Raw genomic sequence first — 25,557 nt, 5'->3', positions numbered from 1 at the left:
TATGACTTTGTGGATGTGGTAACTAGTGACTACCCTCCTGGTTGCGTCCTTGTAGGCCACCATGTAGGCGGTCTACCGTGGACACCAAACTGGAGATAATATTTTAACTGGCGAACGGCAATGAACGTTCTTATTGGACAAATTCACGCAGTGTGGCTTCTTCTTTTTCAAATGTTTTCATTAGTTTCAGACATCAACATTCCATGCACTTTGTAGGTTAGGCAAATAGGTCTATATTCCAAATGAACAAAATGCCATTCTAACTCATATTTATTAGGGCATGACATTATTTATTTTTTTGTTAAACAGGATCAGTAAATCACTGAACTTTAGGCCTGTCGTGTAGATGACTTTACGAAGACACAGACTACTTCTGTGCATTTATACTGGTTAACATTAAGTTATAAAAGGCTTTTATTGAACACACAGCTTGCTAAAACATCCCTATAGGCTTCCGTCCGCCTTCACCCCGTGACCTCCTTGCCCCCTACTTCACTGCTCAACATTAACATTACACCACAAGGCCGATGTACTCTCATTGCCTCATTATGTTAAATCAATGTGAATCATGCATAATAATTAAAAGGTTTTTAAAAAGTCTCATTATCCATAATATAATTATTAGGGAAATACCAGTCCTTCTGATCATAGCACTACAGATTATAGGACCCAGAGTCATTGACAATCTGCCTTTCTCTAGGTGCTCCCTAGGCAGGGGTGTGAAGCGCTGATCACCGAGGTAGAATACGAACAACTCTGATGCGTTGAAATATAACTTGTAAAGCTGGTTTTTGTACCTAGTAGGAGTGCCAGCATATCAGTCTTGGTCGACTTTAGCAACGCATTGGTCGCTGTAAGTATTTCCTTAACAAGTTAATCTGACTGTTTCACGTTTGTTTTGCCTTCTTCGTCACTTGTAAAATCTTTTAAAATCTGCTGCTGAGGTTACTATTTGTGCTGCTTATCAATACAGGCGAGGTTGCAGTTTTCTGAGGGAGCCCCACCAATAACATATGTATTACAGGTGGACAAATTGTATATATCTTGCTTTCTCTCTTTTGTCGCCTTTTTGTATAAGGTGGACAAATGGATTTTCATCAGATGTTGATCAAACTCTTATTCTTTTTTAACCTTTTTTTTTTATCTCTAGGCTCCTTTTGTAGATTTTCACCTGTAGTTCCTCTTCAATATGTTTCTGGCCAAAAAACTAATTGGTGGCATCCTGGATGTTGTGAGGTAGGCCTGGCTCCTTTTGACACACACACACACACACACACACACACACACACACACACACACACACACACACACACACACACACACACACACACACACACACACACACACACACACACACACACACACACACACACACACACACACACACACACACACACACACACACACACACACACACACACACACACAAACAAGCACACACACACCCTGTCAGGTCACTGACTTAATTCATTCATGATGTTGCACACTCAGTAGTTATTATATAGTAATAGACAATGGTCCTTCTGGTGTTCTCCAACAGCAATGTTGACCCCGGTCAATTCATGCCATCAGAGCCTGTGAGTTAACCCTTCAACAACCTTGATAACATCTCAGAACACTGTCCTAGTCTTATGAACACTTTGAATTGGAAAGTTTTAGAAGTAAACTCTACTCTTTTGAGCAAATGAACCACAACTGTTGCTGTCCTGCATGCCGGACCGCAGTGTTAACAGAACCTGGTCTGGGATTGTGTCCTAGCCCCCACCACGCAGACCTCTGGCCTACGCTAAGCCGAAGGAGAATGACGAGGAGACACAGTTTCGCAAGGTGTTCCAGCAACTCGCTGGGGATGTAAGTACTTATTGTTTTTCAACTTATGCACTCCTACTACTATCATATCTGATCCTATTCACCTCCGTTATCCAACCGTTAGTGGTTTATTGTAATAGAGAGCAGACCAACGACCAGTGTTAATTAAGTCACAGATTTGTTTGTGGTATATTATCTTTTGAAGTTGGTGCAGCCAACTATCCATGGCAGGAATGTTATTTCATTTTCGGGCTGATTGTACACTGGTACAATGAGTGAAGCCCTGTTGTCGCCTCTTGTATCCAAGTTAAGCCTAGTTTGCATTCCAAACCCCTCCCTCCACTTATTCACCCTGCTTCAACTGCAGCCAGACCTCAGAATGTGGTTCATCCAGCCACCCAAATGATGTTGGAAATGACGCTTCTAATGTGCTGTCTGTCATTCGCTGCTGCCAACCAATAGAAGCCTTTTAGTAGAGTACAGTAAAGACTTTCTGTTGGTTGGAATAATTGATTCCGCCCCCTTTGGTTCTGGCCATGTGTAGTAGCCCAGGGCTCCACAGATGTTCCCCTTCTCAACAGCAACTGTATGCTCATATGACTGCTATTGGATCAGGCAGTGGTGGAGTAAGAAGCTGAGGGTGTGGTTGTTGACAACCCAAAACCCTGGTTTCTTCCACAGACAGCAAGAAGAGAGACTGGTTCCTCCTCTCTCTCTATACCTACCATTGTCTGACTCCTGCCTGGTTAGTTTTGTGTGGGTGGGGGTGGAGGCTGTGTGAGTCATATACTGTTGTTGAGAGTGGATACATGTATTACATGTTCTTCTGGGCACTCGTCAGGCAGTGGTTGACTTTAAACTGATGACTAGACGGCCTCATTAAGGCCTTTCTCATAAGTGGAGGGAACCTAAAGACATACCTGTTGCAAATGTACGCGCTAAAAGTTTTGAAGTTGTTACCATAATTGTGATTCTAATATGTCACGCACAAATACAGAGAGAGCTATGTATTTGGTCCATGATTGTACTCCTGACACATCTGTTCATTAAAGTCGTCTCAGTGTCCTTATCCTTTTGTGAGCTGAGTTGTGACCCAAATACATGTAGGCATTTACAGCATATGAGGATATACTTGTGTATCTCTCTGTGTATTGTAGGACATGGAGGTGAGCCCCACTGAACTGATGAACATCCTCAACAGGATCATTGGCAAACGTGAGTCCTATTTTTACACAAACACCATGCTTGTGTCTATATTTGTCTTTGTCATTGCATTCTTATAATATTTATATTTCTGTGTCTTATGTTCATAAGCATGTCTATGCATGCCTTTTTGTATCTATGTACTCTCTGTACACACACACACACACGCACGAACGCACGCACGCACGCACGCACGCACACACACACACACACACACACACACACACACACACACACACACACACTTTACTCATATCTAGACACCTGTTGCACGCATAATGGAGTTTGTCTAAGCACAAGACTAGTTCCATGGAATGGTTTAGAGTGGCCTGTCTGTGTTCATTTCAGGTGGTGACCTGAAGACTGATGGCTTTAGCATCGAGTCATGCAGGAGCATGGTGGCTGTCATGGACGTATCCTTCCACATCAGTGCCTATATAAGGATGGAGGACTATACTACACTATACTATTCTATTCTATTCTATACTATACTATACTATACTATACTATACTATACTATACTATACTATACTATACTATACTATACTATACTATACTATACTATACTATACTATCAGAGTAGTTGATATTACGTTTTACCTTAACCCTGAGCACACAGAGCGACAGCACAGGAAAGCTAGGTTTCCATGAGTTCAAGTTTTTATGGAACAACATCAAGAAATGGCAGGTGAGTTCAGTCCCCTTGTTACATTTTTGACAATCGGCACTGTATGAACAATTGTGTGAAATGATGGACATTTATGTGAAACATTTGCCTTGAGCTAGAAATGATTTGCATGTATTTGCAAGGCATTCATATAAAACCACATACAACTTCAAGTTAGTCCTCTTACTCCATTAATGTAAGAATGTTGTTTTATAAATGTCATGTTAATACACTCTTAATAAAAGGTGCTGTGAACTTTGACCTCTTGTGTAACCTTATTTCCGTTCTGATTCAGTGCATCTACATATCAAATGACACGGACCGCTCAGGGCTCATCTCCTCACAAGAGCTTCCTGCTACCTTCAAAGCTGCAGGTGAGCTCAGAGATCATGAGAACCAAAACATGGAAATGCATATTTCTTTGTCATCATAAGGCTTTTCTAACAGTGTCATAACGGTGACAACAAACAGCCATGATAACTGATGAAAGCTAGCTAGTTCCTGCACATACACTACCGTTCAAAAGTTTGGGGTCACTTAGAAATGTCCTTGTTTTTGAAAGAAAAGCTATTTTTTTGTCCAATAAAAAAAACATCAAATTGATTAGAAATACAGTGCAGACATTGTTCATGTTGTAAATGACTGTTGTAGATGGAAACGGCAAATTTCTAATGAATTATCTTCATAGGCGGACAGAGGCCCATTATCAGTAATCATCACTCCTGTGTTCCAATGCCACGTTGTGTTATCTAATCCAAGTTTGTCATTTTAAAAGGCTAATTGATCATTGGAAAACCCTTTTGCAATTATGTTAGCACAGCTGACAACTGTTGTCCTGATTAAAGAAGCAATATAACTGGTCTTTAGACTAGTTGAGTATCTGGAGCATCAGCATTTGTGCGTTGGATTACAGGTTCAAAATGGCCAGAAATAAAGACTTTCTTCTGAAACTCATCAGTCTGTTCTTGTTCTGTGAAATTAAGGCTAATTGATGCGAGAAATTGCCAAGAAACTGAAGATCTCATACAAAGCTGTGTACTACTCCCTTCATAGAACAGCGCAAACTGGCTCTAACCAGAATAGAAAGAGGAGTGGGAGGTCTCGGTGCACAACAGGGCAAGAGAGCAAGCACATTAGAGTGTCTAGTTTGAGAAACAGATGCCTCATAAGTTCTCAACTGGCAGCTTTATTATTAAATAGTACCCGCAAAACACCAGTCTCAACGTCAGCAGTGAAGATGCAACTCCGGGATGCTGGCCTTCTAGGCAGAGTTGCAAAGAAAAAGCCATATCTCAGACTGACCAATAAAAATAAAAGATTAAGATGGGCAAAAGAACACAGCCACTCAACAGAGGAACTCTGCCTGGAAGGCCAGCATCCCTGAGTCGCCTCTTCACTGTTGGCATTGAGACTGGTGTTTTGCTGGTACTATTTAATGAAGCTGCCAGTTGAGAACTTCTGAGGTGTCTGTTTCTCAAACTAGACACTCAAAGGTACTTGTCCTCTTGCTCAGTTGTGCACCGGGGCTTCCCACTCCTCTTTATATTCTGGTTAGAGCCAGTTTGCGCTGTTCTGTGAAGGGAGTTGTACACAGAGTTGTATACAGCGTTGTATGAGATCTTTAGTTTCTTGGCAATTTCTCGCATGGAATAGCCTTAATTTATCAAAACAAGAATAGACTGACGAGTTTCAGAAGAAAGTGCTTTGTTTCTGGCCATTTCAAACCTGTAATCCAACCAACAAATGCTGACGCTCCAAATACTCAACTAGTCTACAGAAGGCCAGTTTTATTGCTTCTTTAATCAGAACCACAGTTTTCAACAGTGACCCCACACTCTTGAAAGGTAGTGTATGTGTTTGGTCTCATTGGTGTCTCTCTCCTGTTATGTCCGTGTGCAGGCTTCCCTCTCAACGACCAGCTCTTCCAGTTGATGGTTCGCAGGTACAGTGATGAACAGGGCAACATGGACTTTGACAACTACATTGGGTGCCTGGTCAGACTGGACGCTATGTGTCGTAAGTGACTGATCCTCAATCCTCCCCTGATCAGTCCGATTATGTTCTTGATTTCAGACTATTTCCTTTTCATTACCCTTCAGTAATAGTGTTTTATGCATTTTCAGGAGCTTTCAAGACTCTGGACAAAGATGATGATGGAATCATCAATGTCAACATCCAGGAGGTACATTAGTTTTCACTATTTTCTCTTTGCATTTGAACAGTGTGTTTAGGGTTAGGGACTATTTTTAAGATTAATGACTGGATATAGGAAGTGAAATTAGACCTAAATAACCACACATCTTTTTGTGTTCTGCTTTCTCCACAGTGGCTTCAGTTGACCATGTACTCATAAAACATCAGGGAAAGCCTACAAAAATCCTACATTCATCTCTTCATTTATCTCTCTCTCTCTCTTTCTCTTATTTTAGATTTTTATTTCATATGACCATTGCTATTATTGTTTACAGACGTTCATACGTCATTTAGTCATGAAAGTTCATTCAATTCATCACTAGATGGCAGCATTGCAGCAACCTAGGAAAGCACAAATCCACTTTCTGTCCAATAGGCCAAACTCAAATACCTTTCTATAATCACAAATATTTTAAAGTTTTGTGTTTTCCTTTTTTTCCAGAAAAACACTTGGTCAAACATTCCATACTGCTATGTAATGTAATATATACATTCTAGTGCTCAATGAAGGGGCAATATTACCTAATACTTGCAGATATCTCATTTATTACAATTTCTAAATGTTCTGCTTTTGCTCATTAAATAAATGTTCTCTCGCATGTTTGTAAATAACTTTAATATTTTTGTTTTATTGTAGCTTTTTGACCGACTTTTACAAACCAAGTCAATAATAATGTTGATTGTTATTCAGTTATTCATCACTCTTAACTTCCACCTCTGCCGACTAATAGCCGAATCTTTGCTGCCTATTACCTTTATTTACACACTGCATGGGCAAAAGGAGAAGCACAACAGAACAGCGGCTGGTGACGTGCACAGGTACCCGGGCCGTTTCCAGAGCAACGAGAGAGCGGCTGTTCAAGGGGGCGTGATCGCGGAGGAAGGACTAGAGACAATAAAATGAGAGACCACTCGCCGGGATGTAACGTCGAAGATAGAGCCACCAATTGGGTGAGCGGGTGGTAATCGGGGCGTGTCATCGGACTTACCTGAGTGCAGAGCGGACCTGGAAGGCAGGAACAAAAACCTTCGAGATGATGCTGAGGGACCGGGTAGATCAATGAACAAACAGGTGACGGATGCTGCAGTGGATTGTTGGGCAAAGTCGAGGCAAACACGACCACTCATATACATTAAGTTAAAGGTAAGTTTAGAGGCGATTTAACAGTGTTTATCACTTTATAGACGTAGGTGGTTTATATATTATAATATAGGCTATGTGGAGGCTAAGCTTGACCCATCGCATCAACACTGTTTATCTATTTATTTACGGCCTGAAAGAGTTACAACAAAGACTGGCTAAATCCACTGTTTGATAAGTTTGTGAAAGTTAAATACAAAATCAAAAATATAAGTATCTATTCTTGATGTAAACAAACATGCATGTTACTTGGTATGATGTGAACATTGCAATAATAGGTCTCGTGAATCCTCCCATTCCTTGTAGCTGCCCAGTCCTTGATGAGGTGATCAATGCTCTTCTTGAAAACTTGTTTCTATAACATCATATTGTCTTATTAGTGTTTTTAGTGTAGGTGGGTAGATTATTATTCTCGTAGGGGTGTAGAATTAATGGTATTTACTCATCAGTGGTAATTACTATGGTGGCAGTCCTCTTCAGTGGGTAGCCATGATCCGTGATGTCAGAAGCCATGTTATGCAGTGGACACTCATCTCTGTCATTTTCAGGGGCCATGCAGGTTGACATTTACAGCAGGTTAACGTTAAACAAATATATAGCTCTGAGCGGGTTGGCAAACACACATGTTGTCAAACAAACACACAAAATGCATCAAAAATATGCCAAAAATGTATGAATTTCCCCCAAAAATTTTAGGGGATTTTCCCCTAAGCTATGAATCAGCATGCTTGTCTCATTTCAGCCCTTCTGTTTTATTCGTTCCTCAAACGTGTTATGAGAACACCCTAACTTACTTCCTCTGCTTGCCCTATAACTATGTTGATTGGGACTGTGACTTTCTTTCATATTCGTTCTGTTCTTCTATTTAAGCTTACGAAATCAGGCACGTGTTACACATAATACTTCACAGCTTTTTTTTAATAGAGTAAGTTCTGTGTCTGAAAGATAGGCAACCCTGTTATATGTCTCCCTCGTGAGTTGTCAAAATGGCTGTCATGTCCATCAACGATGTGATGCGTAGGTGGGTGAGTGGGAGAGCAACAGGAAGCCTTTGGTTGAGATGTATTGTCTGTCTCACTCATCTGTCTATCTGGTACAGCAGATACAGTGGTCATTGAATCAAGGGCAGGAGACAGGAAATCTGCACGGAGATAAAACAGCTCTGGTTCAAAGTTCTCAAAGTCTCATTCCAGGTGTGACTCCACAGAAAACCAGTTTTTCATATGGGCATCCTTTTATTTGTTTTTTTAGTTCAAATCAAAATCAAATCAAATGTATTTATATAGCCCTTCTTACATCAGCTGATATCTCAAAGTGCTGTACAGAAACCCAGCCTAAAACCCCAAACAGCATGCGATGCAGGTGTAGAAGCACGGTGGCTAGGAAAAACTCCCTAGAAAGGCCAAAACCTAGGAAGAAACCTAGAGAGGAACCAGGCTATGAGGGTTCGCCAGTCTTCTTCTGGCTGTGCCGGGTGGAGATTATAACAGAACATGGCCAAGATGTTCAAATGTTCATAAAAGACCAGCATGGTCAAATAATAATAATCACAGTAGTTGTCGAGGGTAATAATAATAATAATAATATATGCCATTTAGCAACAGGTCAGCACCTCAGGAGTAAATGTCAGTTGGCTTTTCATAGCCGATCATTCAGAGTAGCTCTACTGCTCCTGCTGTCTCTAGAGAGTTTAAAACAGCAGGTCTGGGACAGGTAGCATGTCCGGTGAACAGGTCAGGGACTGTGATAGACTACATCCAATTGGCTGAGTAGCGTGTTGGAGGCTATTTTGTAAATGACATCGCCAAAGTCAAGGATCGGTAGGGAAGTCAGTGTTACGAGGGTATGTTTGGCAGCATGAGTGAAGGATGCTTTGTTGCGAAATAGGAAGCCCTGCTTAATGTGAGTCTGGAAGGATAGTTTACAGTCTAACCAGACACCTAGGTATTTGTAGGTGTCCACATATTCTAAGTCAGAGCCGTCCAGAGTAGTGATGCTAGACGGGCGGGCGGATGCAGGCAGCGATCGGTTGAAGAGCATGCATTTAGTTTTACTTGCATTTAAGAGCAGTTGGAGGCCACGGAAGGAGTGTTGTACGGCATTGAATCCCGTCTGGAGGTTTGTTAACACAATGTCCAAAGAGGGGCCAGAAGTATACATAATGGTGTTGTCTGCGTAAAGGTGGATCAGAGAATCACCAGCAGCAAAAGCGACATCATTGATGTATACAGAGAAAAGAGTCGGCCCGAGAATTGAACCCTGTGGCACCCCCATAGAGACTGCCAGAGGTCTGGACAACAGGCCCTCCGATTTGACACACTGAACTCTATCTGAGAAGTAGTTGGTGAACCAGGCGAAGCAGTCATTTGAGAAACCAATGTCGATGTCAATCACCGCATTCTCAGAGTCGAAAGCCTTGGCCAGGTCGATGAAGACTGCTGCACAGTATTGTCTTTTATCGATGGCGGTTATGATATCGTTTAGAACCTTGAGCGTGGCTGAGGTGCACCCATCCTTATACAACAACTTCTAACCATCATCATATATACAGTACTTGTCACAATCTTTGCAACCCTTCATTCCCAGACAAAACATACTGTTAGTTCTGGTTGTCTCTTTTCTTTCTTTCTGTCTTCCTCCCTCCCCCACCTCTCTTCCTCTTTTTCTCTCTCCATTTCTTTCTCTCCCTCTCCTCTTGTCTCTCAGCATGTTGCCTGGGTGAGGCAGGTGGTGATTAATGGTAATTATAAGGAGGCTGCTGCATGGTGCACTGTCATCTCGACTCCGTAACAACAGAATGGAAGGAGTGTATGTGAGATGCATGTACTGTAGGTGAAAGAGTCTGAGGAACAAGAGAGGTTTTGTGAAATAGGCACCAATTATGTTAAGCAATGAATGGAATATGATCTGAAAGTATAGGCAGTAGAGGCACAGAGTCGAGTGAGGATGGAGAGGGGTGAGGAGAAAACAAGCAGGGTAGAAAATTCACTGATCAAACTAACATGCCAGGTGCAAATATTCAGGTTTTCAGAACTATGGGGCTCCAATGGCGGCTGAGAGAAAGGCTGTGTAGCCACAGAGTTGAACCAACAGATCATGCTGAAATCATGACTGATCCAATGTGTCCTTAATAGTATTGTTCCATGTCTTCAAGCTCACTCAAAGAGCAATGGGTAATTAGAGGGGTAATTTTCTGGGTGATACTGCCTAGATTTTCTAATTACTGTACTCTGCACAAAAACTGCCCATAAAGAGCTCTGCACTGTTGCACTGTTTTCATTGTCTTTACCAGGACGGGTGTCAAAGCCACCTGATGCACTAGCCTTGCTTCTTGGGAAAGAGGCTCCTGAGCAAACCAGACAGACTGTGCTGTCCTTCCGCGGCTTCTGCAGATGTCAGGCAAGATGGCTGCCGACTCGCCCGTGAGGACAGAGCAGGAGGAGCTGCAGAGGAGGGCCAACCAGGTAACAGATGAGGTAATGTCACATATCATCTCAAGACCACTAACTTCTTTAACTTTGAAATATCAACAACAGAAGGTTCAGCTGCACTTTTTTAAGATCAATACACAATTTCCCCATAGCCATTGGCTGTTGACCATTGGCCCCCACGATAAAGGGTAAATCATGCCTGGAGCTATAGAAAAGGTTACCTGCCATACCCGGGCATTGTTTTCAGAGTTGCAATATCAAGAGATTACACAGTGACATCACCCTAAGCCACTCTCCCAGAGGGTTTTCCCCTTGGGTAAAGGTTACTTACTGCACATCACATCTAATTCCCAGTCCAATTACTTCAGCATCAGAAAATTCCCTGGAGAAAGGCCCCAGCATTCTGTACAAACACATTCTTGGCACACAGACCACTGAAATGAGTCTGTTTATGTTTTTAGTACTGTATCTAAGGTAACTAAATCCTCTAATTGCGTCCTGTCTCTCTGACCCTCCTCATCCAGTCCCTGGAGAGTACCCGTCGTATGATGCAGCTAGTAGAGGAGGTATGGGAGACTCAGCACCTGCCACTCACTCTGCCTCTGTTGACCAAGCCCTAATAATGACACGTCATCGTCATTATAATCACAGTATCTCTGGTTGATTTCTTTTGGCAGCCTACCGATAATGTACTCCATTCATTCAGTCCTTTAACCGAAGAGTCTTCATTTGATTCAATGCAAAAATCATGAACATTATAGCCACATTATGGTGATTCTAATCTCATGCCATTTCTGATCTCAACAGAGCAAAGATTCAGGAATCCGGGCCCTGGTCATGCTGGACGAACAAGGAGGTAATGAAATGGACGTTATATAATCATTTTCTCCCATTGGAAGATGTGGACACATCGATGTCAATCTTACAACAGAAACCTTAGATGGTCCTTGTTCTTGTACAGTGCCTTGCGAAAGTATTCGGCCCCCTTGAACTTTGTGACCTTTTGCCACATTTCAGGCTTCAAACATAAAGATATAAAACTGTATTTTTTTGTGTAGAATCAACAACAAGTGGGACACAATCATGAAGTGGAATGATATTTATTGGATATTTCAAACTTTTTTAACAAATCAAAAACTGAAAAATTGGGCATGCAAAATTATTCAGCCCCCTTAAGTTAATACTTTGTAGCGCCACCTTTTGCTGCGATTACAACTGTAAGTCGCTTGGGGTATGTCTCTATCAGTTTTGCACATCGAGAGACTGACATTTTTTCCCATTCCTCCTTGCAAAACAGCTCGAGCTCAGTGAGGTTGGATGGAGAGCATTTGTGAGCAGCAGTTTTCAGTTCTTTCCACAGATTCTCGATTGGATTCAGGTCTGGACTTTGACTTGGCCATTCGAACACCTGGATATGTTTATTTTTTAACCATTCCATTGTAGATTTTGCTTTATGTTTTGGATCATTGTCTTGTTGGAAGACAAATCTCCGTCCCAGTCTCAGGTCTTTTGCAGACTCCATCAGGTTTTCTTCCAGAATGGTCCTGTATTTGGCTCCATCCATCTTCCCATCAATTTTAACCATCTTCCCTGTCCCTGTTGAAGAAAAGCAGGCCCAAACCATGATGCTGCCACCACCATGTTTGACAGTGGGATGGTGTGTTCAGGGTGATGAGCTGTGTTGCTTTTACGCCAAACATAACGTTTTGCATTGTTGCCAAAAAGTTCAATTTTGGTTTCATCTGACCAGTGCACCTTCTTCCACATGTTTGGTGTGTTTCCATGGTGGCTTGTGGCAAACTTTAAACAACACTTTTTATGGATATCTTTAAGAAATGGTTTTCTTCTTGCCACTCTTCCATAAAGGCCAGATTTGTGCAATATACGACTGATTGTTGTCCTATGGACAGAGTCTCCCACCTGAGCTGTAGATCTCTGCAGTTCATCCAGAGTGATCATGGGCCTCTAGGCTGCATCTCTGATCAGACTTCTCCTTGTATGAGCTGAAAGTTTAGATGGACGGCCAGGTCTTGGTAGATTTGCAGTGGTCTGATACTCCTTCCATTTCAATATTATCGCTTGCACAGTGCTCCTTGGGATGTTTAAAGCTTGGGAAATCTTTTTGTATCCAAATCCGGCGGAGACTATACGGAGACTTGATTACACACAGGTGGATTGTATTTATCATCATTAGTCATTTAGGTCAACATTGGATCATTCAGAGATCCTCACTGAACTTCTGGAGAGAGTTTGCTGCACTGAAAGTAAAGGGGCTGAATAATTTTGCACGCCCAATCTTTCAGTTTTTGATTTGTTAAAAAAGTTTGAAATATCCAATAAATGTCGTTCCACTTCATGATTGTGTCCCACTTGTTGTTGATTCTTCACAAAAAATACAGTTTTATATCTTTATGTTTGAAGCCTGAAATGTGGCAAAAGGTCGCAAAGTTCAAGGGGGCCGAATACTTTCGCAAGGCACTGTATGTATATCCATAAGTGGGTGCTCATGTTTTTGTCAGTATACTAGATGAGTGTAGGCTATTTGTGTGTCTGCTTTTGTGTGTATGTACTGTATGTGTGTGTTCCCTCCTGTGTCTCTCCTATCCACCCTACTCATGTTCCCCACCTGCCCCATATGGGCAGAGCAACTGGACCGCATCGATGAGGGGATGGATCAAATCAACAAGGATATGAAAGAGGCTGAGAAAAACCTCACTGACATGGCCAAGTGTTGTGGCCTGTGCATCTGGCCCCGCACCAAGTAGGTCTGCCCTGCTCTGTGGACACCTGTCATCTGTGTGTCACCTGAGTGCCCGTCAGGCCAACCGGCAACCAGACAGTCTGTCTGTCCATCCATCCCGCCTCTGCTCCAGTCCATGATTCATTTTGTGTCTGTTTTTGTTTTGCTCCATTATGAGATTGGGTGACTAGAAGTCTGCAGCAAAGTTAACTACAAGAAAATGATGGTCATGTCCCAAAACATTTATATTTTACAAACAGTACATCTTCTACTCACACAATACCAGGCATTTTATGGACTTGTGTGTACCATTATTAAATCATTTGTGTCCTGTTCTCAGTTTTGGGGTTTGCACATACCATATTTGCGCAATTGCATTATGCTTGACCGCTGGCTTTCCTTTGTCAGTTGGGGGCTTTGGTGATAGAATAGTTTTGTGTTATATTACGTTCTCCCTCATTCTCCCCACTTTCCTCCACCTCTCCCATTCCTACCCTTCCCTCACGTTTTGCGTTGTCCAGAGCAACTGGAGCGGATTGAGGAGGGCCTGGACCAGATCAACTCGGATATGAAGGAGGCTGAAAAGAACCTCACAGACCTGGGCAAATGCTGCGGTCTGTGTTCCTGTGATAAGTAGGTGTTGGCAGGTGGGAGGGGTCATGAGTGTCAGGAGCAGATGGGGATAACATGGTTCCTTCCTCAAGTATTAATGTGCATGTCTGTGTGCCGGTCTTTACAGTTTGTTTGCCAGTTGCTGCGCATAAGACTCCTTCTTGCTTGGCTTGTCTCTTACTTCCTTCTTCAACATGTCAGGGCTTAGATCAGAAGTTTTGTTTATTTTATGCAGGTGACCCTTTGTTGTACTCTTGAGTTAACACAATGTACTGTGGTATGAAGCTCTGTGTGTATGGCTGTCTGATGTGCTCTGTCCTGTCTGTGCCTCTGCATAGGCTGAAGGACTTTGAGGAGAGTGGGGCCTATAAGAAGGTGTGGGGGAACAACCAGGATGGGGTGGTGTCCGGCCAGCCGTCCTCACGCGTGGTGGATGAGAGAGAGCAGATGATCATGAGCGGAGGCTACATAAGCAAGTAATAATGGTCAATGGCATGACAACCCCAATAGCAAGGCAACAAATCCCAATACTCAAAGACCTGCACATGCCCTCACTATTCCTAAGAGAACGAAAGCTTATTTTTGTTGTACACACATACAGTAGGCCTATATCACACCATTATGGATATGGGCTAATAATTCATTTTTTTCTCCATAGAAAAGTCTTGGGCCACTAATTGCAAACAGTGTTAAAAAAAACATAAAATAAAAACTGTAATTTTTATTTAATTTTCATAGACAAAAATGATCTATTCAGGAATTTAGATTTCATTGTAATGTTTGAGCATAAGAACACAAAAATGAGCTTAAAATTGCTAAATGTTCACTCAGTTTCATAGCAGAATGTATGGAATTGTAGGAAATTATCTTTGACACTGCAACATTTCTCTCAGGTCGATGGAAAAATGTGTAAAATTGCTAAAAACTGGCTTTAAAACACAAAGATCCTTTCCGACACAACAACCACCGAAGCTTTTTTTGATCCAGAAAAAAACCTTGAACTCTGATGCAGCCTGCACATACTTTTTGGTTTACAAGTATTTTCTGATGAATTTGGCCATTGAAAATACTTGCTCATTTATAGCACCAAGAACTGTGTACCTAACAGAGGCTGTGTGTGGCAGCCGGGGGATATTTACTCTTGTCTATAACACATTGACATATAGAATCAGTCACCTGTCATGTGCGGTAGGAGCACCTGGCCAAACAGAGGACATTTATACAAACCTACGCCCCTCCCTGGATGCAGGGAAAACACGCCTTCCGAAAACAATGATCTACTGAAACTTATGTTAAATGTACAAACTGACATCTGCAAAATCTACATTCTGCCGGTGTGTTTTCTCTTTATCTGTATTTCTGTCTTGTCTTTCTGTCAGGGTGACAAATGATGCACGCGAAGATGAGATGGAGGAGAATCTGGGACATGTAGGCAGCATTATCGGCAACTTGAAGAGCATGGCACTGGACATGGGCAATGAGATTGACACGCAGAATGTCCAGATTGACCGCATTCAGGGCAAGGTCAGTCCTATAGTACCTGCCATACTGCTATTTATTCAATAGCAATAGATGACCAATTCTGTGTTGAACATGAATCTAATGTGTTGTTTTTACAGGCCATTCTCAATGTATCCCGCATCGATGCTGCCAATCAGAAAGCTAACAATCTAATGAAGAGATAAAGAGGAAGATTGTCCGTCTCTGCTGTGTGATCTTATCTACTCCCTGTCGTTCTGTGCCAATATGCGTTCAGTGACCGTTCACCCACATAGAAAATCTGCCAAATGATCGTGTACGCCTTATCCTAAAGTCTGAGCAGCAGGGTACACATCATTATTCATACCTGGCTCTACATTAACCCACGCCTGTTTGCCAGTCTCTGTTCAGTTATTACATTCCACTCTTGGTACTCCATGTCACATGTCACATGACAAAAAAAAAGAGTACAAGAAGTGGAACGCTGGAGAGACTGGTACCTAGATACCCAGCCTGTACCACACTGCTGCCATCTGTTGGCTAGATTATTTTCTAGAAATGAGATACACATCCCCTTTGCTCTTTCACCATCCTCCCTCTGGTCCTCTTTCGATGCCCGTCCTCTATGGAGCCAGACACCTGCCATGAGATTGAAAGTACAGTACCCATGAAAAGTTTGGACACACCTACTCATTCAAGGGCTTTTCTTCTTTTCTTTTTTAAAACTATTTTCTACATTGTAGAATAATAGTGAAGACGTCAAAACTATGAAATAACACATGGAATCATGTAGTAACCAGAGATTCTTCAAAGTAGCCATCCTTTGCCGCGATGACCGCTTTGCACACTCTTGGCATTCTCCTCACCAGTTTCATGAGGAAAATGCTTTTCCAACAGTCGTGAAGGAATTCCCACACTTGTTGGCTGCTTTTCCTTCACTCGGTCCAACTCATCCCAAACCATCTCAATTGGATTGAGGTCAGGTGATTGTGGAGGCCAGGTCATCTGATGTAGCACTACATTACTATCCTTCTTGGTGAAATAGCCCTTACACAGCCTGGAGGTGTGTTGGGTCATTGTCCACAGAATACTGTGGTAGCTATGCTGGTTAACTGTGCCTAGAATTCTAAATAAATCACACACCATCACACCTCCTCCATGCTTCACGGTGGGAACCACATGTAGAGATCATCCTCTCACCTACTCCGCGTCTCACAAAGACACGGTGGTTGGAACCAAAAATCTCAAATTTGGACTCATTAGACAAAAGGACAGATTTCTACCAGTCTAATGTCCATTGCTAGTGTTTCTTGGCCCAAACAAGTCTCTTATTCTTATTGGTGTCCTTTAGTAGTGGTTTCTTTGCAGCAATTCGACCATGAAGGCCTGATTCACTCAGTCTCCTCTGAACAGTTGATGTTGACATGTGTCTGTTACTTGAACTCTGTGAAGCATTTATTTGGGCTGCAATTTCTGAGGCTGGTGACTCAAATGAACTTATTCTCTGCAGCAGAGATAACTCTGGTTCTTACTTTCCTGTGGCTGTCCTCATGAGAGCCAGTTTCGTCATAGCGCTTGATGGTTTTTTGCGACCGCACTTAAAGAAACTTTCAAAGTTCTTGAAATGTTCTGTATTGACTGACCATGTCTTAAAGTAATGATGGACTGTCATTTCTCTTTGATTATTTGATCCGTTCTTGCCATATTATGGACTTGGTCTTTTGCCAAATAGGGCCATCTTCTGTTTACCACCCCTACCTTGTCACAACACAACTGATTGGCTCAAACGCATTAAGAAGGAAAGAAATTCCACAAATTGACTTTTGTCAAGGCACACATATACATTGAAATGCATTCCACCTCATGAACTTGGTTGACAGAATGCCAAGAGTGTGCAATGCTGTCATCAAGGCAAAGGATGGCTACTTTGAAGAATCAAATATATATTTTGATTTGATTAACACTTTTTTGGTTACTACATGATTCCATGTGTTATTTCATAGTTTTGATTTATTCACTATTATTCTACAATGTAGAAAATAGTAATAAAATAAAGTTAAAACCTTGAATGAGTAGGTGTATCCAAACTTTTGACTGGTACTGCACGTATCGTTACAATCGTAAGAAAATCCATACATAAATTGTTAGGATCGTAAGAAAAGCCATGCGTGAAACCAAATTTAATCTGCGCACATAGAAAGCACCATGTTACGATTACGGACTAACATTTTAAGCTTGAACAAATCTTGTGTTGCAATTCTGACTTACAATAATACCTTTCACAGTTTTGGCAGTTTCATCTCACCAACAAGAAAACGTACAGCAAACGTCCTGTGAGGAGTGTTACCCGAACAAGCACAACACAGTATATACAAAATAGAAGTCAGAGGAACCTGGAAAGGGGTATCCTGCACATTTTCAATTTAAGTCTCCATTTTCTATTACTCCTCAGTTGAATTTAATTCACATTTAGGTAGCTAATGTAATGGTTTGTTTGCCAGTGCAAGTCTAGATAGCACTAGCTGAAATATGCCTACAACAGTGACGTTCCAGTCCGCTAGGTGCATCTCTACTGCATGGACATATCTCTGGGTGACGTGGACATCCCCATGCATGCACCTTATCAAAATATGACTAATTCAATATTGCACCATTCCACTCACTGGGCTCTGTCTGCAAACATAATCAGTAATATATACCAGTGGTGTAAAGTAGTTAAGTAAAAATACTTTAAGGTACTACTTAAGTAGTTTTGTGTGGTATCTGTACTTCACTATTTATATTCTTGAGAACTTTTACTTCACTACATTCCTAAAGAGAATGATGTACTTTTTACTCCATACATTTTACCTGACACTCAAAAGTACTCGTTACACTTATCAAGAGAACATCCCTGGTCACCTCTACTGCCTCTGATCTGGCCAGACTCACTAAACACAAATGCTCTGTTTTTGAATGATGTCTGAGTGTTGGAGTGTACCCCTGGCTATCCGTACATTTTTAAAAACACGAACAATTGTGCCATATGGTTTGCTTAATATAAGGAATTTGAAATTATGTATTATTTTACTTTTGATACATACAGTGGGGCAAAAAAGTATTTAGTCAGCCACCAATTGTGCAAGTTCTCCCACTTAAAAAGATGCGAGAGGCCTGTAATTTTCATCATAGGTACACTTCAACTATGACAGGCAAAATGAGAAGAAAAATCCTGAAAATCACATTGTAGGATTTTTAATGAATTTATTTGCAAATTATGGTGGAAAATAAGTATTTGGTTAATAACAAAAGTTTATCTCAATACTTTGTTATATACCCTTTGTTGGCAATGACAGTCAAACGTTTTCTGTAAGTCTTCACAAGATTTTCACACACTGTTGCTGGTATTTTGGCCCATTCCTCCATGCAGATCTCCTCTAGAGCAGCGATGTTTTGGGGCTGTTGCTGGGCAACACGGACTTTCAACTCCATACAAAGATTTTCTATGGGGTTGAGATCTGGAGACTGCCTCGGCCACTCCACTACCTTGAAATGCTTCTTACTAAGCCACTCCTTCGTTGCCCGGGCGGTGTGTTTGGGATCATTGCCATGTTGAAAGACCCAGCCACATTTCATCTTCAATGCCCTTGCTGATGGAAGGAGGTTTTCACTCAAAATCTCACGATACATGGCCCCATTCATTCTTTCCTTTACATGGATCAGTCGTCCTGGTCCCTTTGCAGAAAAACAGCCCCAAAGCATGATGTTTCCACCCCCATGCTTCACAGTAGGTATGGTGTTCATTGGATGCAACTCAGCATTCTTTGTTCTCCCAAACACGACGAGTTGAGTTTTTACCAAAAAGTTATATTTTGGTTTCATCTGACCATATGACATTCTCCCAATCTTCTTCTGGATCATCCAAATGCTCTATAGCAAACTTCAGACTGGCCTGGACATGTACTGGCATAAGCAGGGGGACACGTCTGGCACTGCAGGATTTGAGTCCCTGGCGGTGTAGTGTGTTATTGATGGTAGGCTTTGTTACTTTGGTCCCAGCTCTCTGCAGGTCATTCACTAGGTCCCCCTGTGTGGTTCTGGGATTTTTGCTCACCGTTCTTGTGATCATTTTGACCCCACGGAGTGAGATCTTGCATGGAGCCCCTGATCGAGGGAGATTATCAGTGGTCTTGTATGTCTTCCATTTCCTAATAATTGCTCCCACAGTTGATTTCTTCAAACCAAGCTGCTTACCTATTGCAGATTCAGTCTTCCAGCCTGGTGCAGGTCTACAATTTTGTTTCTGGTGTCCTTTGACAGCTCTTTGGTTTTGGCCATAGTGGAGTTTGGAGTGTGACTGTTTGAGGTTGTGGACAGGTGTCTTTTATACTGATAACAAGTTCAAACAGGTGCCATTAATACAGGTAACGAGTGGAGGACAGAGGAGCCTCTTAAAGAAGAAGTTACAGGTCTGTGAGAGCCAGAAATCTTGTTTGTTTGTAGGTGACCAAATACTTATTTTCCACCATAATTTGCAAATAAATTCATTAAAAAATCCTACAATGTGATTTTCAGGATTTTTTTTCCTTCTCATCTTGTCTGTCATAGTTGAAGTGTGCCTCTCTCATATTTTTAAGTTGGAGAACTTACACAATTGGTGGCTGACTAAATACTTTTTTGCCCCACTGTAAGTACATTTTTGCAATTACATTTACTTTTGACACTTAAGTGTATGTCAAACCAAATACTTTTAGACTTTTACTCAAGTAGTATTTTACTGGGTGACTTTTACTTGAATCATTTTCTATTCGGGTATCTTTACTTTTACTCAAGGATGACAATTGGGTACTTTTTCCACCACTGGTATCTACCAGGAATAATGAAACATAGATTAATATTAGGTATTTGGTGAATCTATGAGTTATGTTATGACCACTGGAGTCTTTTCCACTCAAAAATGTTTTTATAGAATATTTCATCACAACATCTTGCCAAAGCATATTCTGTGGAATAATATGATTTATTTCAATCGGATCATGAACATATGGACTTTGAAATTAACAAGGGAGAGGTTAAACATAGGCTAAATCTGGCATAAGCTTATTCCCAAACTTTACAATAACTCTGTTGCAGTGGTTTTAGGTAGTCTCAGTATAAGCTATTCCCTCCATCGCAACACTGGTGTCTTGCAGAATAATTTTAAAGGGTGAGATCAAGCTGATCCTAATTGTTATAGGCCAATTTCTATATGGCCCTGTTGATCAAGTGTTGGAAAAACTTGTCAATAATCAACTGACTGGCTTTCTTGATGTTTATAGTATTCTCTCTGGTATGCAATCTACTTTCTGCTCAGGCTATGGATGTGTCACTGCAGCCTTAAAGGTCCTAAATGATGCCACCATTACCCTTGATTCTAAGCAATGGTGTGCTGCTTTTTTTTATTGCCTTGGCAAAAAGCTTTTGATATGGTAGACCATTACATTTCTGTGGGTCGGCTAAGGAGTATTGGTGTCTCTGAGAGGTCTTTGGCGTGGTTTTCTAACTACCTCTCTCAAACAGTGTAGTGTATAAAATCAGAACATCTGTTGTCTCAGCCACTGCCTGTCACCAAGGGAGTACACCAAGGCTGGATCCTAGGCCCCACGCTCTTCTCAATTTGCATCAACAACATTGCTTAGGTAGTAGGAAGCTCGCTCATCCATTTATATGCAGAGGATACAGTCTTATACTTTGCTGCCCCCCGGATTTTGGGTTAAATGCTGTACAACAAAGCTTTCTCAGTGTCCAACAAGCTTTCTCTACCCTTAACCTTGTTCTGAACAAAGGCCATGTGATTCAGTAAGAAGAATGCCCCTCTCGCCACAAGTGTGATTACTACCTTGAGGTAGTCACCTCATACAAGTACTTGGGAGCATGGCTAGACTGTACAGTGTCATTCTCTCAGCACATATCAAAGCTGCAGGCTAAGGTTAAATCTCGACTTGGTTACCAAACTAACTCTGATTCTGATGACCATCCTACCCATGCTAGATTATGGAGACGTAATTAATAGATAGGGTGCTCTCTAGCGGCTAGATGTTCTTTATCATTAGGCCATTAGATTTGCCACCAATGCTCCTTATAGGACACATCACTGCACTCCATCCTCCACATACAACAACCACTCTACCAGTCACATTCTGTTAAAGCTCCCCAAAGCACACACATCCCTGGGTCACTCCTCTTTTCAGTTCGCTGCAGCTGGTGACCGGAATGAGCTGCAAAAAACACTCAATATAGACAGTTTTATCTCCATCTCTTAATTCAAAGACTCAATCATGGACACTCTTACTGACAGTTGTGGCTGCTTCGTGTGATGTATTGTTGTCTACCTTCTTGCCCTTTGTGCTGTTGTCTTAGTCCAATAATGTTCGTACCATGTTGTGCTGCTGCCATGTTGTGTCGCTACCATGTTGTTGTCATGTTGTATTGTTACTATGCTGTGTTGTCATGTGTTGCTGCCTTGCTATGTTGTTGTCTTACTGTAGGTCTCTCTTTATGTAATGTTGCTGTGTCTCTCTTGTCATGATGTGTGTTTTGTCCAAAATGTTTATTTAATAAAAAATGGTTTATCTCAGCCCCACCTCTGCAGGAGGCCTTTTGGTAGGCCGTCATTGTAAATGAGAATTTGTTCTTAACTGACTTGCCTAGTTAAATAAAGATTCAATACAATTCAAATAAATAAAAACTTGCATTTTATAACTGTTTTAGTATAGGGCTCCCCTTAATAAAAATAAACCCTAGCTCGCAGGCCTCTAAATACATTTTAAAATAGTTGAAGAAGCACGTGCAGTGGCTGATAGGGAAAACAGATCCGACAATTAGAATAGGCTTTAGATAGTCTTGACCATTTGGGACCCCGTGGTTATTTCAATCAGGTCAGGTTATAGCCATGACTTAATGAATATTTCGTTTTGTCTCATTTATTGATATGGATATAGCCTCTGCATGATGGGGTTGTGCAATGCAAATGGCTATAACAAGCCTAAATACAGAGTGGAATTCACTAATACATCAGTCAGAATGCCTAATATAAGACCCAGTCAGTGCTCCCAAATACTGGAAAAAGTTTGATTCATTAAGTTACATGACACACCACAATAGCCCGAATCAGCTATAAAAATGAATTATGCAATTATATTTGGCCATTAAATAACACACAACAGCATGGCATATTTAGATAGCTGAATAGGCCTAAATCACATTTACTTTCTATTTTGCAGCTCAGGCGGTTCTTCTAGACAAGGCTCTTCTGTGTCTTTATCATTCTCACACAAGTCATTTCCTGAAAGCCCAAGCCTATTCTACGTCATCTACTGGTATTGAATTTAATTTACTTTGGGTAACAGACATATACAACAAAATGTACGATGTGGACCCAGAGGATATCACTTGAAAGTATGAATTAAAACGCTTGTTTCCAAAGTGGTCCTCAATGGTAAAAACAATAGCACATATAATGATTAAAAGGCAAGACAAAATTACAAACAACCATAAATACATTAATTTATATTGACATCCTAAAAAGTGGCCCTATTCACTGCACTTTTCCCCCTTACCTTAACAATCAACCATATTAATTTCGCATTAAAACAATCTATCCATTGCACATCATACCGGTCCTTCAAATCAATACACCCGACCAGCAGTAGGGGTCACAAGGGGCAGTGGAGTGGTTTCTCTTACTTAAGACAACGTTGTACAAATTAAAACCGTTGCCTGCTTTTTAAAGCAATTTCTACTTTTTCTTTGCTTGTTTTCCAGGGGGAAGCTATTCCATAGACAAATGCCTGTATAGAAAAACGTGATCCTCGAAGTACTGATTACTCTTGGGATTTTACAAGACATAATACTAGCTCTGGTATTGTGACTGTGTTGGTTATAGACCATATCAACGTGGTTTTTCGTATAACCTGGGGCACGATCATTAAGATGTCAAACATATGATTGAGTTTATGTTGGTCCACTCTGGACTCCAAAGGCAACAAGCCCACCTCCCGGAACTCCAGTACCCCTATGTGGTCCTGGGGGGGACATTCAGCATATACCTGATAATATCTTTTGATAGCCCACTATACCAAGCAGAGCAGACATAATCAAAAGGACATGGAATCAAGGTTGAGACAAGCATTTTCTTCACTTTGATGTTAAAATATCTAACGTAAACTCACCCCATTCCGTACAAATGTGTGCAACCGCAACATTCGAACGAGGCTACAAAGAAAACTAATGGGACTGTAGTTGACTTCAAAATCTGGGGTGTGAACAACGTTTCTATTCAAGCGTTGATCGACATGGTAATGGCTCTGTAGTATTGGAGAAAAGTTGGAAAAACGTATCCTCCGTTACATCGTGATGTGTCATGCTGTAACGGACAGCACGCATAAAGTAACTATATCTGTCTTACAATCTCTCTCCAACAGGTGTAGCACTTCTCTCATCCTTTAAAAACAATAAATGGACAAATGACGGGGGGATACCTAGTCATTTTTTGCATCATCACTGCATGCGATCATCATTCTCAAAGCTGCTGTTTACTTCTAAGATCACTTTAGCACCGCCCTAAAAACCTGATTCAAATTCGACACAAACCTTCAAATAGGTATGTAATGACACATTATATAAACACTTTATAGTGTTTTATTTACATGTTAGAGGCAATATGGTGATACGTTGGACAGATCGAGTGAAAAAAAGCTAATTTTCCACAAAACATCTCTCCTTATCACTATCACGCATTAGTTTCGCTTCCCCACCAGCCATTTTTAAAAAGACTCGACAGGGCTCATTGCCTTCTTGAATCGTGGAGAAACGGGCAGCGTGGGGGTCATGTAATTGATTCTGTTGGAAAGGGGAGAAATTGTGCTTTACAATGGTATTGACATTACAGTTGATCTGGAAGTATTACGTTTTGGGGCGCTAAAATAAGGTAAATTGAGTGAGTGAAGTTTACGAAAAGTGAGTGAGTTTACGTTATTGTTACGACATCAAAAATGTCCATTTGTTTGCCATTTTAGAAAGAATTTTGGCAGCAATCCGGGATTGAAAAGGGATTGATCTAGGGACACACCAAGATAAGTTACACTTGTTTTAGATTCAATCTCCTTGCCTGCACAGTTTACCTTTATCTTGTTAGCCCTAAGCAATCTACAGAACAAGAATAGACTGACGAGTTTCAGAAGAAAGTCTTTGTGTCTGGCCATTTTGAGCCTGTAATCCAACCCACAAATACTGATGCTCCAGATAATCAACTAGTCTAAAGAAGGCCAGTTTTATTGCTTCTTTAATCAGAACAACAGTTTTCAGCTGTGCTAACATAATTGCAAAAGGGTTTTCTAATGATCAATTAGCCTTTTAAGATGATAAATTTGGATTAGCTAACACAACATGCCATTGGAACACAGGAGCAATGGTTGCTGATAATGGGCCTCTGTACGCCTATGTAGATATTCCATTTTAAAAATCAGCCGTTTTCAGCTACAATAGTCATTTACAACATTAACAATATCTACACTGTATTTCTGATCAATTTGATGTTATTTTAATGGACAACAAATGTGCTTTTCTTTCAAATACAAGGACAAGTGACCCCAAACTTTCAAATGGTAGTATACATTCAACATTTTGGCAGGTATCTGGCTCCATAGTCCCCTTTCGATGCAGAAGGCATCAGTGGAATTGGGTTGCTATGCTTGTTCAAATCAAATCAAATGTTGTCACATGCTCTGAATACAACACTTACAAATTTGTGGTCACCAGGCAGACAAAATAAATTGGGAAGGGATCAACATTCTGTGTTTGCTTTGCTTTGAACAATTTAATGAATTGTATCTGTCAATGAGGACAATCGTTTTTTTAAATGCACTTTATAGCTCCGTTTTCATTTTAATTTATTTAACTCAACAGTTGCTTAATGGCAGACTGCATTCTCTCATGTAGTTTGTGTTGATATTGTGAACTGGACTTACAACTAAATGTATCTAACAATTGACATGTTTGAGTTTTCGTTAAGACTATATTAGCATTTCAATATAGCTGATGTCAAACTTGGTTTCCATTACACAATTTCCTAATTGTCATAACATCAAGTAGGCTAGACCCACATCCTCCCCATATTACATCCCTGTGGTGTTCATTTGTAAACTTCAAACAGAATAATGAATATAATTTCTATACAAGATACATATGGACGGGTATTGTAATTCTGTATATAAATCCAATTAAGCTAGCCTTAAATTGTAAGTTATTGTGATCTTTTTTCGTA

General features: G+C 41.0%; 2 protein-coding genes across 6 annotated transcripts; both read left to right on the top strand.

The window, feature by feature from the left end:
• The first annotated feature begins 706 nt into the window (after window positions 1-706).
• Window positions 707-6,490, top strand: LOC123993001 (calpain small subunit 1-like). Of its 2 annotated transcripts, none has more exons than XM_046294723.1 (11): window positions 707-853; window positions 1,151-1,236; window positions 1,541-1,577; window positions 1,759-1,851; window positions 2,967-3,024; window positions 3,361-3,425; window positions 3,632-3,700; window positions 3,975-4,053; window positions 5,579-5,695; window positions 5,803-5,861; window positions 6,006-6,490. In XM_046294723.1, exons 2-11 carry the CDS (start codon window positions 1,190-1,192, stop codon window positions 6,030-6,032), a joined length of 651 nt encoding a protein of 216 aa, XP_046150679.1. In that variant the 5' UTR covers window positions 707-853; window positions 1,151-1,189; the 3' UTR covers window positions 6,033-6,490. The 2 variants fall into 2 exon arrangements, with proteins under 2 accessions (XP_046150679.1, XP_046150680.1); XM_046294724.1 differs by lacking the exon at window positions 707-853 and adding an exon at window positions 883-1,024.
• Window positions 6,491-6,510: 20 nt separating this feature from the next.
• On the top strand, window positions 6,511-16,039 carry LOC123993002 (synaptosomal-associated protein 25-like). 4 transcript variants are annotated; one of them, XM_046294727.1, is made up of 8 exons: window positions 6,511-7,016; window positions 10,306-10,477; window positions 10,969-11,010; window positions 11,252-11,300; window positions 13,088-13,205; window positions 14,135-14,272; window positions 15,176-15,320; window positions 15,416-16,039. In XM_046294727.1, exons 2-8 carry the CDS (start codon window positions 10,406-10,408, stop codon window positions 15,479-15,481), a joined length of 630 nt encoding a protein of 209 aa, XP_046150683.1. In that variant the 5' UTR covers window positions 6,511-7,016; window positions 10,306-10,405; the 3' UTR covers window positions 15,482-16,039. The 4 variants fall into 4 exon arrangements, with proteins under 4 accessions (XP_046150683.1, XP_046150681.1, XP_046150682.1 ...); XM_046294725.1 differs by having other exon boundaries at window positions 6,532-7,016; window positions 10,306-10,489; XM_046294726.1 differs by lacking the exon at window positions 13,088-13,205 and adding an exon at window positions 13,706-13,817 and having other exon boundaries at window positions 6,566-7,016; window positions 10,306-10,489.
• The last annotated feature ends 9,518 nt before the right edge of the window (window positions 16,040-25,557 follow it).

This window comes from Oncorhynchus gorbuscha, linkage group LG13 (assembly GCF_021184085.1).
Source record: "Oncorhynchus gorbuscha isolate QuinsamMale2020 ecotype Even-year linkage group LG13, OgorEven_v1.0, whole genome shotgun sequence".
Taxonomy (NCBI): Eukaryota; Metazoa; Chordata; class Actinopteri; order Salmoniformes; family Salmonidae; genus Oncorhynchus; species Oncorhynchus gorbuscha.
The sequence above is the reverse complement of the archived record's forward strand: the minus strand, read 5'-3'. Positions and strand labels throughout refer to the sequence as shown.